This window comes from Bos indicus, chromosome 17 (assembly GCF_029378745.1).
Source record: "Bos indicus isolate NIAB-ARS_2022 breed Sahiwal x Tharparkar chromosome 17, NIAB-ARS_B.indTharparkar_mat_pri_1.0, whole genome shotgun sequence".
Lineage (NCBI taxonomy): Eukaryota > Metazoa > Chordata > Mammalia > Artiodactyla > Bovidae > Bos > Bos indicus.
This window is the reverse complement of record NC_091776.1, coordinates 64,207,931-64,225,427: the sequence shown is the minus strand read 5'-3', so window position 1 is coordinate 64,225,427 and position 17,497 is coordinate 64,207,931. Positions and strand designations below refer to the sequence as shown.

General features: G+C 50.1%; 1 protein-coding gene across 4 annotated transcripts in view; it reads right to left on the bottom strand.

Annotated features, from left to right (window-relative positions):
• The window catches only part of SSH1 (slingshot protein phosphatase 1), a 55,991-nt gene that overhangs the window by 15,417 nt on the left and 23,077 nt on the right, over positions 1-17,497 (bottom strand). For 2 of the 4 annotated variants that reach the window (XM_019977065.2, XM_070769727.1), the window contains 8 exons: positions 14,397-14,500; positions 9,787-9,851; positions 9,192-9,313; positions 7,668-7,736; positions 6,021-6,086; positions 4,345-4,539; positions 2,897-2,990; positions 1,755-1,883 (listed from right to left, as the gene is read on the bottom strand). In XM_019977065.2, the coding sequence (XP_019832624.2) occupies positions 1,755-1,883; positions 2,897-2,990; positions 4,345-4,539; positions 6,021-6,086; positions 7,668-7,736; positions 9,192-9,313; positions 9,787-9,851; positions 14,397-14,500 (844 nt within the window). The other 2 variants (XM_070769726.1, XM_070769725.1) reach the window with 2 other exon arrangements.

Sequence of the window (17,497 nt, the reverse complement as noted above, 5' to 3'; positions counted from 1 at the left end):
AAAACCCAAAGATAAAAACACCACTTTGCTCTTAGGAAATGCGATGGACAGAGAGTCACAAGAGCAGCAGCACCCTCGTGGTCTCCCTATAAACTTCCCTTCCCGAGAGGGCGGACCCCTCTGGAGGCCACGGCCCCAATGGAGCTGCCAGTGTGCGGGCAACTAGCTAGATTTTTCATACTGGAGGGAGAGGCTCAAATATAAAAATTCCTTTGGTATCTCTCATGGAAAAAGTGACATAAAGCACCGAGCCACACCGAAAAAAATAACGAGAGCTCCGCTAGGGCTGTGAGTATCCCCTTGCCGTGATCACCACCTAGTGGAGAGGCCAGCTGAGGTACATCTGGCTGTGTGTCCACCAGGGAAGATAATCCACTCCGCAGGGAAAAGAGTAGAGACAGGGCTGCTTTCAACATTCGGGCTTCAAATCCACACACTTATAACCAGTTTACATACATACTACATTAAATATTTACAGATCAGTGCTATAGATCAATATATAAAAACACGTTAAACATATATATACTCTGTTAAGTATATATCACAACATACACATTTGGGGAACTACTGGTTACTTCCTACAGGCAGAAAACAGTCGGTCAGGCCTTCAGCAGCCAATATGCTCTCTCAACTTTCCCAAGGAAGTAACTTCTGCTCTGACCAGGGGTATCACTTACGAGTGCCTGCAGACACTACACTTGTGCTTTAAACACACACTAACTGAAGCTTCGTAAAGGTCTGCTGAGCTACATGGGTGCCTGCTCAGTCACTCAGGGTGACTCTGTGACTCTTTGCGACCCCATGGACTGTAGCCTGCCAGGCTCCTCTGTTCTTGGGATTTCCCAGGCAAGAATACCAGAGTGGGTTGCCATTTCCTCCTCCAGGGGATCTTCCCAACCCAGGGATCAAACCCTGAGCCACCTGGGGAGGCTCTTCTGCCCTGAGGTATAGGATGAAGGAAAACTGAGGCCAAAAGGGTTGCTCCCAGGCACCCAGCTGCTCAGGCTGTGGAACCGGAACCTGCTTGCGGTTGGCGGGGGCGGGGACAGGGGGTGGTTTCCAGTCTGCATCATGCCCTGTGGACCCCTCGCTGTAGGAATGTGCCTTCCTCTACGGTCCCCCTGACTTTGAAAACGTGCCGGTTGCCTTCTATGGAGATGGGACAGCTTTATGAAAATCTGAGCGAGACACGGGGCGGAGGGAGCGATGGATGTGCAGACCCCGCTGGCTGAGTGTCAGCAGGGTCTGCGCCCTCCAGGGGCTCTGGGAGCAGGGCCGGGCCGCATGTGCTCCAGTGGGGAGGGTGGGGCAATGCTGCTGCCTCTGCCTTTTCTCACATCTTGGGTCGCCTAGGCCTAATTTTGGGGTTAGGCATGTGTGCTCCCTGCGGTAACCGGGCTTTTTTTTTCCATCCCGAAGACCATTTGGAGGGGTTTTCTGGTAGTGACCGAGGAAGGCAGGAAGGTGGTGTGCGTCTGCAAAGGGCAGCCAGCCTCTGACGCCAGAGAGCTCTTCAGACAACTCCCCGCAGCTCAGCTGGGAGCCTCGGCTCCAACGTCTGGCTCGGTAAGCAAACCAATAGGCTGCAGGCCAGAGAAAAGGGTCAAGAGGGGAGTTCCCGTAAAAGTCAGGACGGAGGCTCCAGGAACTCAAGTTTCTCCCCCTTCATGACTTGCTGCAAACTCTAAACAAATCCCGGTCTGATTTACATCCCCTGCCCCGAGCCAGGCCCCGCCGGGCGCTGTGCCTCTTACGAGATAAAGATGGTCGAAGATGAGAGAGGGCTTGTCCATCTGTCCCAAGATAAGAAGCATCTCGTTGTCTATGAATTCCTTGAATTCTTTCAGGTTACAGTTCATCTGTTTCTCTAATTCATTACGAATCTGCAGAGTGGAAAATATCAGGAGGGTTTAAAAAAACAAAAAAACCCCACAACAAACCAGTTCCTTCAAAGAAGTAAAGTCACGACATGAACTATGCTGTTGCTGCTGTTCAGTCTCAGTCGTGTCTGACTCTTTGCAACCCCCTGAACTGCAGCCCCTCAGGCTCCTCTGTCCATGGGATTTCCCAGGCAAGAATACAGAGTGGGTTGCCATTTCCTTCTCCAAAGGATCTTCCTGACCCTGGCATCGAACCCGTGTTTTCTGCATTGGCAGGCAGATTCGTTACCTCTGAGCATCCTGAGAAGCCCAACTGTGGCTGTTTTCATAAGAAGTATTTGGGGGCTTTTTTCAAGAGTCATCACATATGCATTTAGACATAGCGAACACACGCATGGGTGGCAGGAACACAGGCTGCTGCTGCTGCAAAGTCGCTTCAGTCGTGTCCAACTCTGTGCGACCCCAGTAGACAGCAGCCCACCAGGCTCCCCCGTCCCTGGGATTCTCCAGGCAAGAACACTGGAGTGGGTGCAGGCTACTCGGCCTCAAAGTGACTCTGACTGGGGGACGTTTATTATTTCAAAGAAGGAATCTGATTCCCTGGAATCTTTTCTACTGAGTTGAAAGCACTTAATGCTTTTCCAATGCTCAAATCTATCACCATGAAAACATAAGATCAGTTTCACCTCGCTTTGGAAGATACCACGATGGGCTTCATTATGTGTTATTTCATAAGAAAACTGTTTTGTACACCGTTAACCTGCTACTGAATTCAGCTGTTACTATAATTCACAGCATTCCGTGGACGAAAAGCAACAGAAAGAAGAAAACAAGTCATCCAGAAAAACGTTAAAGTGTGGTTTCATCTGGCTTTGGAAGGAGTTTTTCACACGTGCTAATTCGTAAACAGATCATGTGTGACTTTTTTACAATGGCAGCTTCAACCTCTCGGCTCTACTCAACCAGAAGCAGGGACACCCACGACCTCAGCCTGCCCAGCAGGGATGCACTCTTACTTCTTTGGACGTCACATTCTCCAGGTCTTGACTCATCATGATGCTCCGGAGTTTGGCTTTGATGAGACGCTCCGTCCTCTCCCCTTCGGTCGGCCTGGGGAGAAGCCATGTTTAGGGACGTGCAGAACTGAAGAGGCCTGCGGTCGGCGTTCACAGAAACCCCAGCTGCGCCTGGGCAGCACAGGGCACAGCTCAGGCACGTTCTCACTGAGAAGGGGAGAGGGGAAGGGACGTCCCCCCAAGGATGCAAACGGTGGTGGCGAGGCACCCTCACTCCTCGTGCGGGTCTGCAGAGCCCCAGACTCTCAGGGCTGGAGGCTGGAATCCCCAGGGCCCTCAGGCAGCCCGTGGCCCAGCTGCAAATGGCTCCTTAGCTCCTTACACGTTTAAACAGAACAAATATCTGCGAGCCTCCCTGCATCTTCCACAGGCCATCCTGATCCTGGGGCCACACGGACTGACCAGGACAATCCTTCTCGCACGTGACGCGCCTTCATTATACTCGAAGGCACATATTCTCGCCAACGCTCTGGTACTTTCTTGGAGGCCTCATACACATGGCTTCTGATCCTCCCCACATTTGCAGGGCTCCCCTCCATGTGCAGCTCTCCTACATGTGATGTCCCTGAGGAACAGGACACTCAGGACGAGGATCCTACCAGGAGAGAAGGGGCGAGTGCCTCCCTCCTCCTGGGACTGGAGCTGACCGAGTGTAGCCTCGGGGCGCGCAGGGGCACCTCTGCCCTCCCTCCTCCTGGGACTGGAGCTGACCGAGTGTGGCCTCGGGGCGCGCGGGGGCACCTCTGCCCTCCCTCCTCCTGGGACTGGAGCTGACCGAGTGTGGCCTCGGGGCGCGCGGGGGCACGTCTACCCTCCCTCCTCCTGGGACTGGAGCTGACCGAGTGTGGCCTCGGGGCGCACGGGGGCACCTCTGCCCTCCCTCCTCCTGGGACTGGAGCTGACCGAGTGTGGCCTCGGGGCGCGCGGGGGCACTTCTGCCCTCCCTCCTCCTGGGACCGGAGCTGACCGAGTGTGGCCTCAGGGCGCGCGGGGGCACCTCTGCGGTCTCTGAGAGGCGACCCGGGGCTGCTTGCACGCAGTCGTGTTTCGGGACCCGAGGAACCAGACGTTACATTCATCTTATAAACTCATTCACTCTTACAAGCAGAGGAAGAGGCTTTGCAAACCCCATCTGTGGCCCTGGGGAAGAGGGGCTGGAGCACCGGCACAGGGAGGCTGATGAACAGTTATGGAGCCGCTCCCCAGAAATGCATTCACACCTGAATTCGTCTGTAATTTCCAAAGGGGGAGTGGAAGTCACAGATCCTCCCCCAGCCAAAGACAACCCCCGGGGCTGCAGGTCAGGAACCCCTGCCTGTGGTGCTGGTTCTGGGACATGACGGGGCTGGGATGCTGTGCGGGCCAGGGTCCGGGGGTCGGGTACTCACTTGTCTGCGAACAGGGCGGGGGAGTCGGGCCGCGTGGACTCGAGGTCCTGCATGGCGTTCCACTCGTTGATGCAGCTCTGCTCGGAGCCGATGCAGCTCTCATAGTAGGAGGCCCAGAGCAGCGCCACGCCCCCTGGGAAGTAGTTGTGCCGCCGCGCCACCTCGCAGGCCTTGTGCAGGACCTGCAGGGCAGACCTGGGGCCAGGGGAGGGGGAGAGGGTCAGGGACAGGAGACCCGAGGCGCCGCACGGCCGCCAGGCACCTCTGCGGGCCTCCAGGACATGGGGCAGTGACCCTGAGGGCCAAAATAGCACCTGCCATCAGCCCCCAGGAGGGAACAACAAAGCTTCCTAACTCGCCCAGTCCGGCAGCCTCCCAGGTCACGTTCCATCCGCGGGTGGGCTCCCAAGGATGGATTCACTGCTGAGGCTGCGGTTACCTTGAAGGCAGGGACCCCAGTTTAGCAGAGCAGTTGGCAGGAGTTTCCTCAACACGCGGCACAGAGGGCTGGTTGTGTCCTTAGTCAGTTAATTTTCAGCTCCCTCCCATCAATGTCAGAATAGCTTAGATGCTCAGATTTCCTAGGGAAATGAGTTCTAGAAACTAATTTTAATATGAGAACTGCAGAAGAGATTTGGGAAGGCAGAGTGGGGCGGAAGAAACAAAACTGCAGATGCATATGCTGGCAGCCAATTTACTTATCCTTTTCCTACTTCTTTTTACAAAAATATCTGCTGAGTATTTCTCAGTGAATGGGGTGAATCAGGTATCAATGAAGGGTGGACGAACGAGGCCTTGGATGGAAAAATTATCAGAGAATGAAAGGCTACAGTGTAAGACAGTGTGTCGGGGGCATCCCTTAGAAGACTGGACACAGAATTACCACATGATCTAGAGATTCCACTCCCAGGTAGGTTCCCCAAAGAACTGAAAGCAGGGATTCAGCAGATACTTTGTCCGCCAGAGGTCACAGCAGCTCTATTCACAGCCGCCAAAAGGAGGAAGTAACCCAAATGTGCATTAAGAGACGAACAGACAAACAAAAGCAGTATATCCATATAATAAACTTACTGTTCAGCCTTAAAAAGGAATGAAGTACTGCAACATGGATGAACCCTGAAAGCATCGTGCTAGGCACGAGAAGCCAGACACAAAAGGACGGATGCTGTATGATCCCACTTCCATGAGGGACCCAGAACAGGCAAAGTCATAGAGAGAGAGAAAAAGAGGCTACCAGGCGCTGGGAGAGGGGGCAATGGGGAATTAACGTTGAATAAACGCAGAGCTTCTGTTTCAAGTGATGAAAAAGTTCTGGAAATGGAGAGTCATGATGGTGGACAACACTGAATGTACTTAATGTCACTGAACTGCAACCTTGAAAAATGCTTAAGGGACTTCCCTGGCGGTCCAGTGGTTAAGACTCCGAGCTCCCAATGCAAAGGGTGTGGGTTCAATGCCCCAGCTGGGGAACTGATATCCCACATACTGACTACACAGAGTGGCCAAAAAAAAAAAAAAAAAAGCTTAAAATGGTAAATTTTATGTTACATGTACTTTGCCACACACATAAAATAAACATACCTAAATGTGCTTCTAAGGAGATGGAGTTTTTTAATTAGTGCTGTCAGCTAGGAAAATATTTGTGAGGAGTTAAAAGTCCCTGAAACCACACTTACCACATGGCCTGGACAGACACAGGCTTGAAGACATGCATCCTCCCAGCGGTGCTGACGCTGAATCCACTGAGAATGAAAAACAAAGACGGTGCGGTGAGAAGGCAGAGCCCCGACCACATCCCTGCCAGGTGCTGGGGGACACCCTGAGGACAAGTCTGTCTCATACTGTCTGACGAGGGACCATAGGCCACAGGGACAAGGGCAAATGCGGAAAAAAAAAAAAAGAGAGAGAGAGAGATAGGTTCTAAGATCTGGAAGACTGGCTTTTAACCCAGCAACGTAAAGTCAGCCAAAAACCGAAAACCCAGCAAAGGGCAACCCCAACACTAGACACTCTCGCTTCACTTGCCCACCCTGCTCCCCCACTTCGGGCCCCACACACACTATCTAGGTGTTTTTTTTTCATTAGGGTCTTAGTTGCAGGCATGTGGGATCTAGTTCTCTGACTAGGGATCAAACCAGGGGCTCTCTGCATTGGGAGCTTGGAGTCAGCCACTGGACCATCAGGGAAGTCCCCATCCATGTTTTTTAGAGTTGCATAAGAAACACATTAACTAAAGATAAAAGTTTAAAAGGGAAATATATATGGTAATTCCCTGGAGGTTCAATGGCTAAGACTCCTTGCTTTCATTACAGGGGGCACAGGTTCGATCCCTGGTTGAGGAACTAAGATCTTGCAAGCTGCACGGAAGCGCCAAAAATTTTTTTAAAAGTAAACAAATAAAAATTTTAAAAAATTAGAAAAGTAATCGTAAGCCCATGTCTTCAGTAAATCTCATTTTCATTTTCCCCTCCCAGTTTTATCTACACAGCCACATAACTTTTCTTGCTGGAATCTCAGGTGGAGATCATTTCCTCCCCTGCTTCTTCCCACTCGTGGCCATACCTGAGGTCCCCCCACCTGGCTGCCGCTCTAGGATCTGGACCGCCCTCGGGCCCTGGTCTACCTGCCTGGCCCGCTGGGATGATTCCACCTCTTCAGCGCCCCCAAGGGGCACCCGAAACACACTGCACCTGCTGGTGTGTGTCTCCCCTCAGCCCTCAGAGACCTGGAACTCCAGCCACACCACTTCACCCGTGCACTTGCAGGGACCAGCCGCCGCGAGGGCACACGGCGCGTGTTCATTTAACAACTCAAAGCAAATGGAGGAACGTCTGTTTAATGCTATTCTTGAACTTCATACAGCAGAAGATCTCCCCAAAAGCAGACTGTTTCTGTTGGTACCTCGTGACCCAGACTCCCTTCTCATTAGAGGAGTGTGTGTGCTCAGTTGTGCCTGACTCTTTTCGACCAAATGGACTGTAGCCTGCCAGGTTCCTCTGTCCATGGGATTTCCCAGGCAAGAATACTGGGGTGGGTTGCCATTTCCTCCTCCAGGGGATCTTCCTGACCCAGGGATCTAACCCATGTGCCCTGTACTGGCAGGTGGATTCTTTACCACTAAGCCATCAGGAAAGCCCAAACTCCCTTGTATCACGTCCCAAATGGACCCTGCCTTGTGAGCCTCACGGGAGGGCAATGTTACTCCTCCTGACGCGATAAACATGTCACACGTGGAGACTGTGTTAATGATTACCCAACATGTCCAAACTGACTTGTGTTTCAAAGTCTACGGTGAAACAAGCTTTTTAAAGAGGTCTCCTTACCCATCTCCATCGAGGTGGATTTTTGTGTCGCTCCACAGTCGGAGAACCATCCCGATGGTACAGCTTTTACTACACAGGAGGGAAGAGGAGACGTCTGGAGTTAGGGTCCACCCTCCTGCACGAGGCCTTCCCTCGCTGTGTCTCCACCCAGCTGGTCCAGCTCATGGGGGGGAACCACCACCTGCCCCTGGTCCCACTGCCTAGGGGTGTATCTGTCTGCAGGGACAGCCCACCACTGAATTCGAGAAGATGCGGGCCTCGGATGGCCAGAAACCCCAGCTTAGAGACAGTCACGGGGGACCACGACTCCACAAATGCTAGGTCTCAGCTGCAGCTCTCAGGGGCCAGGAGCAACCAGCGGACCACACGCCCACAGCGCAGCAGGGGGAAGCCGGCAACGGCAGGCACACGCTTGGCACGAGGCCACACAGTCTAGGGGACACAGGCAAATTGTGGCAGCTGCCCTCAGTCTCCTGTCCTGGGGTGGCAGGGGTGGAGAAAGTGCCAACACCAGGACTGGAGTTCACTTCTGGACCTCTGTTTCTATAGCTGCTGTGCAGTTGGTGTTTTAAAATTGAGCTTAATCTGTGGGTTTTTTTTTTTTTTTGCATATCCTAACAGCATATCCTTAGCCATCGCCTGCTTCTGAAGGCCTCTGGCAGGCTGCCTGCCAGGCCCGTGCCTCTCCTGGGGTCCCATGACCACGCCACACTTCTCCATCACTGGGTACATCACCCTGACTTCTGGTTACGGCTCTCTCCCCGCTGAGCTTACAGGCTCCTTGAGGCTGAGAACTGTGGATACTCTTGCTGCCCTGTGTGCCGGGCTGAGCCTATTGCCTCATACTCAGGAGAATGCAAATGCATGGCTTGCTTAATGAAGAGCAGGTTAATGAGGAATAAAGAGAGTCTACTCTAATCCAGTTTTAACAAATTCAGGTTCTGCAATGATCTCACTCGCATTAACTTCTCTGATATGTAAGGAGAATCGTTCACCTCCATTTAACACACATAATAAGATCTATGATATAACTATTAGAAACTTGGCCTCCAGTTACTGGGAAATTCCCAACCTCTCTTCAAGCCTTTGACCTAGGACCCATCAACAAGTACTTGGGAATCCACGGGATATTAATACTGAATCAGGCCCTTGATATAATGCCCATCGATCACATACTTTCATAGGGGATGGTCAGCCTGGAAGGCGCCTTCCTGCTTTACCTGGTCCTGCTCCTGCTTGCCCTGGGGTATTCACCATAGCTGTCACCTCCTCCAGGAAGCCCTCCTGGTTAAAGTGCCCTCTTCTAGGGCACCCCTGGGACCCAGGGTTAAATCTCTAAGCAGAGTATAGACCCTAAGCTCAGCACAACACACGAGAGCTAAAACGAGGGGCTCCACGGTCCCCAGGGCCTGACCACCTTGTCATCTACTGTCCCCACCATGGGTGTGAGACCCTGGAAACCTTTTTCCAGCAGCAACTCCTGGCCGTGCCGCAGAGGGGAGCCACCGTGCAGAGCAGACTCACCTCTCCTTACTGGAAAAGTCGACTCCCAGCAGGATACTCTCCTCCGTGTCCTGGCGCCCGCTGCTGTCCACCACCACCATGTACCGGACCCGCTCCGCCCAGGCACTCTCCAAGCGCACGGCCTAGACGGGCGGACATGCTCTCGCTGCCTGCCTTTCCAGGCGGCTGCCCCTTCCTCCACCAGCCCAAGACTGGAGACTTTTGTTTTTATCTTTCCCCTGAGAGTTTTGGAATTAAGATCAAAGTCTTACATCTGGTTTATATCCCCAGCATGAGGGACAGCGCCTGGCTCAGAGGAGACCCTCAAACTTCGTTAAATACGGGTGAACAAATAAAACCCAGAGAAAGACGATTTCAGCTCAGCACAGACTGACCCAGAAACCTTATCCACCCTTTCCTGCACCTTCTGGGGGACAGAGGAGCAGATGGGGATTTGGCCTTAGTGAACAGCTTGGGAGAATTTGCTATAATGTAAGAGAGCCAACCCCCTCCACCCCCTCATTCCCCAACCTCCCTTCCAACTCCCTGATCGTCAGTAAGTGCTACCAAATGTCACCATTAAAAACGAAAACTTGCCACTCTCATCTCTTCTTACCAGCTTGATTCTATCTTCACAACGCAGAAGGTTGATCATGACTTGAAGATGTTGAGGCAGGTCCCCTGTTGGACAAATGGAGAAAGCTTAAAACAGGTCACCCACCTACGTTCTAGGCAGACACCCAGGAGGCTGGTTTTGAGGGTCGGAAGACATGGACTTCCCTTAGTCCACTCCTGAATGCTGCAACGAGTATGCGTGAGAGAGAGAGTTCACTGCCAGGTTTTTTAAAGTTGCTCTTGTTTTCCGAACTAATTGCAATACGGGTTTTTTTTTTTTAATTATTATTACTACAAAATCTGAAAAATACAGACAAGCCTAGAGAAGAAATGTTATTAAATTCAAGCAAATGTGACTTTGCAGGGGTGGGGGCAGCAGAAACTATAGACACAGCTGAAGAGAGGGATTTGCTGAGGGTTGGTCTGAAAGAAAAAGGACTTGGCGTTATTTTCTGTTTAAAAAATCTGCCTTCAGTGTAGGAGACGTGGGTTTGATCCCTGGGTCAGGAAGATCCCTGGGAGAAGAGAATGTGTTCCAATATTCTTTCCTGGAGAATTCCATGGACAGAGGAGTCTGATGGTACTACAGTCCATGGGGTCTCAAAGAGCTGGACATGACTGAGTGACTGACACGCACACACCGCTTTCCTTAAAAGAGGGTGAAAGACATGACTTCTATAACCAGGAGGGAAAATGTGTTAAGTCACTGCACAGAGAGAAGGGATGTGCTGGGTACCCAGAGATATAATTTGAGTAAAGAGCAATGGCTTTTTTTTTTCCTGCTAAAAATCATATATTCTTTTTCGGTTTGTTTCCCCCAGGTGATTGAAAAGAGACAGGAATCCAGGGTCAGCCTCCGAACATCACTAAGTGGCTGCAGGGTCCCTGGGGGGTGCCTCTGGGCTGCAGGGAGGGGAAGAGAGTTTCCTGGAGGTGGTGAGCCTCCACAGCCACACAGGATCCAACCCACAGAAGGGCTGCGCGTCCCAGGCACAGGGGACCCCATCACTGAGCTTCATAACTAGAAAGTAGTGAGGGTACTTCCAATGCCGCTTTTTTCCCTAGCTTATGTATATTTCAAATATGTCTGTGTGGGGATCGTTCTGAAGAAATGGTTCAACTGTAAAGATGCTGATGCGGAAGAAAAGTGCAAGGAGTAATTCACAGAAAATCCATAATCATTTCAGTTGTGCAACACTCCTAAGAAACAACTGTCTTAAGAAAAAAAATGACCCTACAGATCATGATTAGAACCTAGAGGGATTAATCCACTGGACGTGTTCCTTTTTTTTTAACTTGATTTTCCCATATAATTTTTTTAAGTTGGTATGCTGCATTTTCATTTTTTATTTCGTTCAAGAAATTTTCCTTTTTATGGCCATGCGGCATGTGGGATCTTAGTTCCCTGACCAGAGATTAGACCCCTTGCATCCTGCTGTGGAAGTGCAGAGTCTCAACCACTGGACCGCCAGGGAAGCCCTGGGCATGTTCCTTTGGCAAAAAGCATCTTTTTAATCTTACAGAAGGTTGACGAATGATGCACAAATGGCACTTCCAGCCTCAGAGAGGAGTCGAGTTTGTTGGAAACCTGCCCCCTTGTCTCCTCTCTTCCAGGATCCCACAGAGTACAACACCCTACACCGGCACCACGTCCCATGAGAAACGACTTGGAGCAGACGATCCTCGTTCCTTTTCTCTACCCAGCAGCACGCTCACCTGTCGTGTCACCAATGTCAGGATGGCACACAACCACCACGGCTGGTTCCCAACTCGCCTGGGCGCCCCTGCCCCCTACTCTGAGTCACAGAAGCACACGGATCAAGGCGGACACCAGTCCCTTGTCTGATGAGTGGCTCAGTGAAAACGAAGCTTTCCACACAGATAGAGGCCTTTCCGGAAAAGGCAATGGCACCCCACACCAGTACTCTTGCCTGGAAAATCCCATGAATGGAGGAGCCTGGTGGGCTGCAGTCCATGGGGTCACTATGAGCTGGACACGACTGAGCGACTTCACTTTCACTTCCATGCATTGGAGAAGGAAATGGCAACCCGCTCCAGTGTTCTTGCCTGGAGAATCCCAGGGATAGGGAGCCTCGTGGGCTGCCGTCTATGGGGTTGCATAGAGTTGGACACGACTGAAGTAACTTAGCAGCAGCAGCAGCAGAGGCCTTTCAGTGGGACTGTCTGCTGAGACGTGGAATTGCTGACAGAGAGAAATCCCAACCCCAGGCCTGGCAGCCTCACACAGTCTCTGTATGTTAAAGTGTTTAGTAAGCACTTGCAAAAAAAAAAAAGCAGAGAATGTGAGCCTGAAGTATAGGTTGGCCCTGTAAAGGAAGAATCTCGGCCCGACTGGACTGGCTAACATGAGCGGAATTACTCGACGTGGAGTAATGTCCTCAGCTTGGCTGAGGTTTGCTTAGGGGCCTGTGGGTCGTCTGGGGGACTTGCCGTGAAGTCCAGTGTGTGCCTGACCCCCAGTCATGTACTGAGCATCTGTGGCCAGTGGGCAAGCCCTGCTTTTTTGAGCTCACTGGCTCCCCCAGACCCCAGGGCAGAAAAGCCAACATATCAGGCTCCCTTCCCATCCTTGTGTTACCTTCCAGAGATGCACCAACCAGGTGGAATGAGGGATTTTACAAGACGGTTTTGTAGTCACTTCCCCAAGATTGCGCACAGTATGCAAATATTCGCTGAATTTGAGGAAGGAGACATTTAATACTCAGGGAACAAAACTGAGCATTGGCTTTGCTCATGCATTATGGTTAAGCCACGAACAACAATTTACAGTCCTTACAGGGCAGAACTGCTAGCAGATTAAAGAGCAAAGGTTCCGTTTGTAGTTTTATTGTGCCAGCAGTCACTGTAGCAATAATTACAGCTAAGCAGGCAGAGCACCAAGGAGAAGGTAGGCCTGTTAACGTGCATAAATTTTACATTTCTCGTCATCTGAGTTACGGATATTTGATGTCCATTGTAAAGATTAGGAGACCAAAGCTCAGAAACTGACTCTGAAAGTTCTGTATGCTTGCGGAACTGGGGTCAGAAGCCAGGTCTGTCTGGCTCCAGAATAAATATTCTTTCCACAAAACACACTGCCTCCCTGCGCAGAAGGATTGTTTACTTAGCTTACGACAGACCTAAATCTTGATTGTAAATATCAGCATGTGACAATATTGACTGAGCCTTGCGGGTTGCTATAAAATCTAAGACAGGAAATTCTAGCCTAGAGACTCAGCTCCCAGATGAGGCTTGACTGACTTGACGTTAGACAAGCAAGATGACCGAAGTCACAACAGAACCGGCCCCAACTGCCAGCGCCTTTGATTCGCTGTTGTTCTGAGAGGCGAGGTCTTTCCAGCACCTATTCAGAAGTGAGCTGCCCATCCAAGAAGCGCCTGGAGAGGCTCCCCACTGGCTACAAAGGTCCACTTGGACGCAAATGCCTCGCTAATCCTTTACTCCCAAATGTTTTCAGATTCAGGGTCAAGTCACCTAAGAAAACCAGTCCTGTTACTTTGCTGCTGCTGTTCAGTCACTCAGTCCGACTGCAACCCCAGGGACTGCAGCGTGTCAGGCTTCCCTGACTTTCACTTCGTGGGCATTTTTCTTTTTATTGAAGGTTTTTTTTTTTTTTTTTTTTTTTTAATGTAGACCATTTTTAAAGTCTTTACTGAACTGGTCACAGTATTGCTCCTGTTTCTCTGTTTTGGTTTTTTGGTCACGAGGCACATGGGATCTCAGTTCCCCAACCAGGGACTGAACCCGTGCCCTCTGCACTGGAAGGCGAAGTCTTAACCCCCAGACTGCCACGCCTATGGACATTTGTACACGTTTCTTATTTCCTTGCTTTTGTGCCTCAGTGAATACTCGGTTTGATGCCATTTTATAATTTCTGTCTACTTCCAAAAAACCACCCACCATTAAAGAATAAAGACTTCCCAACCCAGTATGTGCCCAAGGTTTGTAAAAAAATTCCCCAAATGAGAGCTTTCCAAACGCTCAGAGCAATGACAGACTAGGCATCTCGTACCCCAAGGCAGTACTTTTCAAGGGGACAACGTCTGGCTATAAGGTGCTCTGGTGCATTTGTTAAAAAGGCATGTGAAGAAAGTCAGTGTTAGCTGCTTAGTCATGTCCGAGTCTTTGCAATCCCATGAACTACAGCCCACCAGGCTCCTCTGTCCATGGCATTCTCCAGGCAAGAATACTAGAGTGGGCAGCCATTCCCTTCTCCAGGGGATGTTCCTAAACCAGGGATCAAACCCGGGTCTTCTGCAAGGCAGGCAACTTCTTTATTGTCTGAGCCACCAGGAGAAGCCCAGGATACCGTAACTTAAAATCTGCAGTTAACTGATAGACTGAGTAGGGAAACTTCACATCCAAACAGAAAGCTGCTGACCTTATAAGGGTGCTGGCTCCCAGTGCCGTCAGGAAAACACACATGGCCTCAAGAAAAGAGCCTCTGACCTGCACCTGTCATCACCAACCTGTGCTGCGCTATTTCCCTGGCCTTGAAAACCAGCCAAGTGCTGAACACCAGTGTTGGAGGGTTGCTCAGTCGCATAGAAGATAACTCCCTGGGTAAGAGCATCAGTTTAGAGCCATCACCTGCATGCCTGTGGGGGTGCTGAAGACTCCGCTGGGCTTGAGGGCTGCTTCCCTGCTGTAGGAAGAGGGCTGCTCCTTTCACCATGAAAAAGCTCTCACTTAAGCTGGGGAGAGGAAAAAAAACAGAGCACAGTTAGGCTGGAATTCACAGAGGAAAATGGGCAAAGACGAGCTGCAGAAGAAAGGCTAGAGAGTGGCATGTAAAACGCCAACGGGATGAAATAGCTCCTATGGTAATCTCACACAGTACTCCCCCCAAACCTCTGCCACAAGCCTGCTGCTGGAGAGTTTACGGGACAAAGCAGCATACTTCGGCTACAACACCGAGGTTCTCCATGGGCTCCTCCAGCACTCAGAGCCCCTTCCTGCAGGACACTGTGAAGGGACACCACTGTAATACGATGTCTTCTAGAAACAGAGACCGACTCTCTGATGAGCAGAGGATGGTTCCTTTTGTGAATTTTTCAGACTTTTGCTATTGATCTCTGCCTCCAGCACTCTGAACTTTTAACAACCTCACTGCTTCCTGGTGTCTTCGGTTGATAGAGCATAAGGAAGATGACATCACACTTTCACTATCTGTTTGCACCTTAAGAAAAATGGGTGGCTGTGCCCACTATTCCCATAGAAAAGCTCAAGTTAACCCAATGAACTTTCAGCAGAGGGAATCTTTGGTCTTTGTTATTTTAACAGGCAATAATATCCATATTTAACATATGACTTTAAGAATTACAATAAAAAATTTCACTTTCATGACTTGGCTACCAAGAAAATCTTTAGCTTATGCAGAAATCCACCCTGTATGAACTGATAGACTATATTAGCTATTAATTACCACCAATTACTTAGAAAAAACCATCATCTCTGAAAACTACACATAAGGCACACCAAAATTATTAATAGTGCTAAGGTTATTTTTTTTCTACTTCTTAGCATCTTCCAAATTTACTGTATTGAGCAAATATTAACTTTTGTAAATGATATTTTAACTTTCAAAGTCATAATGCAAAACATTTCATTTTTATTAATTTTGTGAAAGACTGCAGTTCAAATTATAGGGAGCTATATATATTATTCATTCTCTCTTGAGCAACCAATTAACATATTTGATTGAAAGAAAAATCTCTAAGAAACAGAAGCACTTAAAAAAAAAAAATCAATTCTTGACAGAAACACAAGGACATCTTGTGTAACATAAAACAACAAAACCATCATTGCCCAGGACAGCTAAAGTTGGTAGTTAAACATCCTCATCCTGGAATATTCCCCTAAGTCTAAAATACAACTCCAGGAGCTAAGAAACCTCACTGCAGGGGCCAGTGTCAAGTCAGCAGTTTCTGGAATTGAAAAAAAAAAAAAAACAGTTATCTTCCATACTATGAAGACTGCCAACGAAATCTGTTCGTTTTTCTGCCTCGCACGCTAAAAAATCACAATGGCTCAAATAGCAAACGTTAAAGTTTTAGTTCTGCCCCTCTTATCCTACTGACAACTGGCTTTCTTTCTTTCCTGTGGGCAACAGTTCACACCTGGACGGCGCCTCTTCTTCCATCGTCACATACTGCCAAGTCACCCTTTCCACCCTGTGAGTCCTGTACCTGTGGTGCCAGTTTCAAGCGCTGAGGAGTCTAGGACTGTAAATAATGGAAGAAACGAGATGCACCCTTTCTGTGAGTCTCACTTACCCATGGCAGGCAAAAAGCTCATTAGCATCCACTGGCCGACAGACATCCCAGGCTGTCTAGTTCGAGCAAATGGCAGAGAACTGCCCAACACTTTTCTACCCCTGAAACTTGTCACTCACCCTTTCCTTAAAATCTTACAACTGAGTTTGTTTTCTGAACTATGCTGTTTTAGGTAAGACATGGATCACTTACTACCTACTTTCATCGCTGCCCGAGAGACGCCAACAAAACGCACGAAACTTCAAACAGCAATCAGTTCATCGAAGCAGCTGGCGGGGGCGGGGAGAAACTTTGCAAGGCATCATCAACCTCTTTTTGTTCATGAGTTTAAAAAAAAAATCCATAGTGACCAGAAACCTGAACCCTCTGGAAGCAGCCAGCCAGTGACGGTGACCTTTGCCTTGGAAATCATGGGCAAAAATTCCCCTTGGTTTCCCTTATATTTCCTTGGGGGGTGGGGTGGGGGTGGAGGAGGAACAACGCAAAATAGGCTGGTTTTATCCCGTGATCGCTTTCGAGGCCAGTTGTTCCTCAGTGTTTCTGAGGCTGTTACAGAATCAAGAGCCTTGAGGCTACATGTCAATTCAGGGGGCTGTGTGCCTGGGCTCCCCGGGAACACTCTGCCTCTGTCCTCCTCTGGGCAGGGCGAGATCTGAAGCTGCAGGTGGGGAGGCTCAGAGAACACACCCTCCCCAGCCTCAGAGACGGCCCTGTGGCTCAGACAGTAAGCAGATGGGGCACAAGGAAAAAACCTCGCTGGATGACTCCCGGGGCCCAGAGGCCACAGAGCCTGGCAGTCATGGGACCTACGAAAATGAGACGGATATTCTTTATGGCCCTGCTTCCTGTCTTCTGCTCTGAGCTCACTCTGGGCTCAGAGCCTCCCTTGCCTGCTGGGTCGCTGATGTGAACAACTGTCTCCTGCAGCCAGGGCTCTGACACCATACAGTCCCCGGGTTCATCAGTCTCCAGACACCCCCATTTCGGGGATGGCACACCTCCTTTTCAAGGTTCTCCGGATGAGGAAAACATACCCACAAACCACCCATCATCATTCCAGTGAAATCAGCCTTTTCCCCAAAGATACTGGTCCCCAGAAAGACAGCCCTTTAGACTAAAGCTCTGGGAAGTCAGATGCAGGCAAACGAAACGGAAATGTTTCCCTTGGTTGCCGCAAGAAAAATCCCAATGGGGGATTAAGAACAAGTTCAGCCCCCCACCCTCCCTGCTTTTTATCTCCACAATACAGAGGAGTCTCAGAGGCCGGTTTTAGGAGATCACATGGGGTCATAATTTGTACAGGGCACTGCAGACGGACGGGGTCCTCCGGAAAACCCCACCCTCCGAGCAGCAACAGCCAGTGTCACCCAGAAACCCAGACGCAGGAGGGAAACAGAAATCGGCGGTGGCGATACA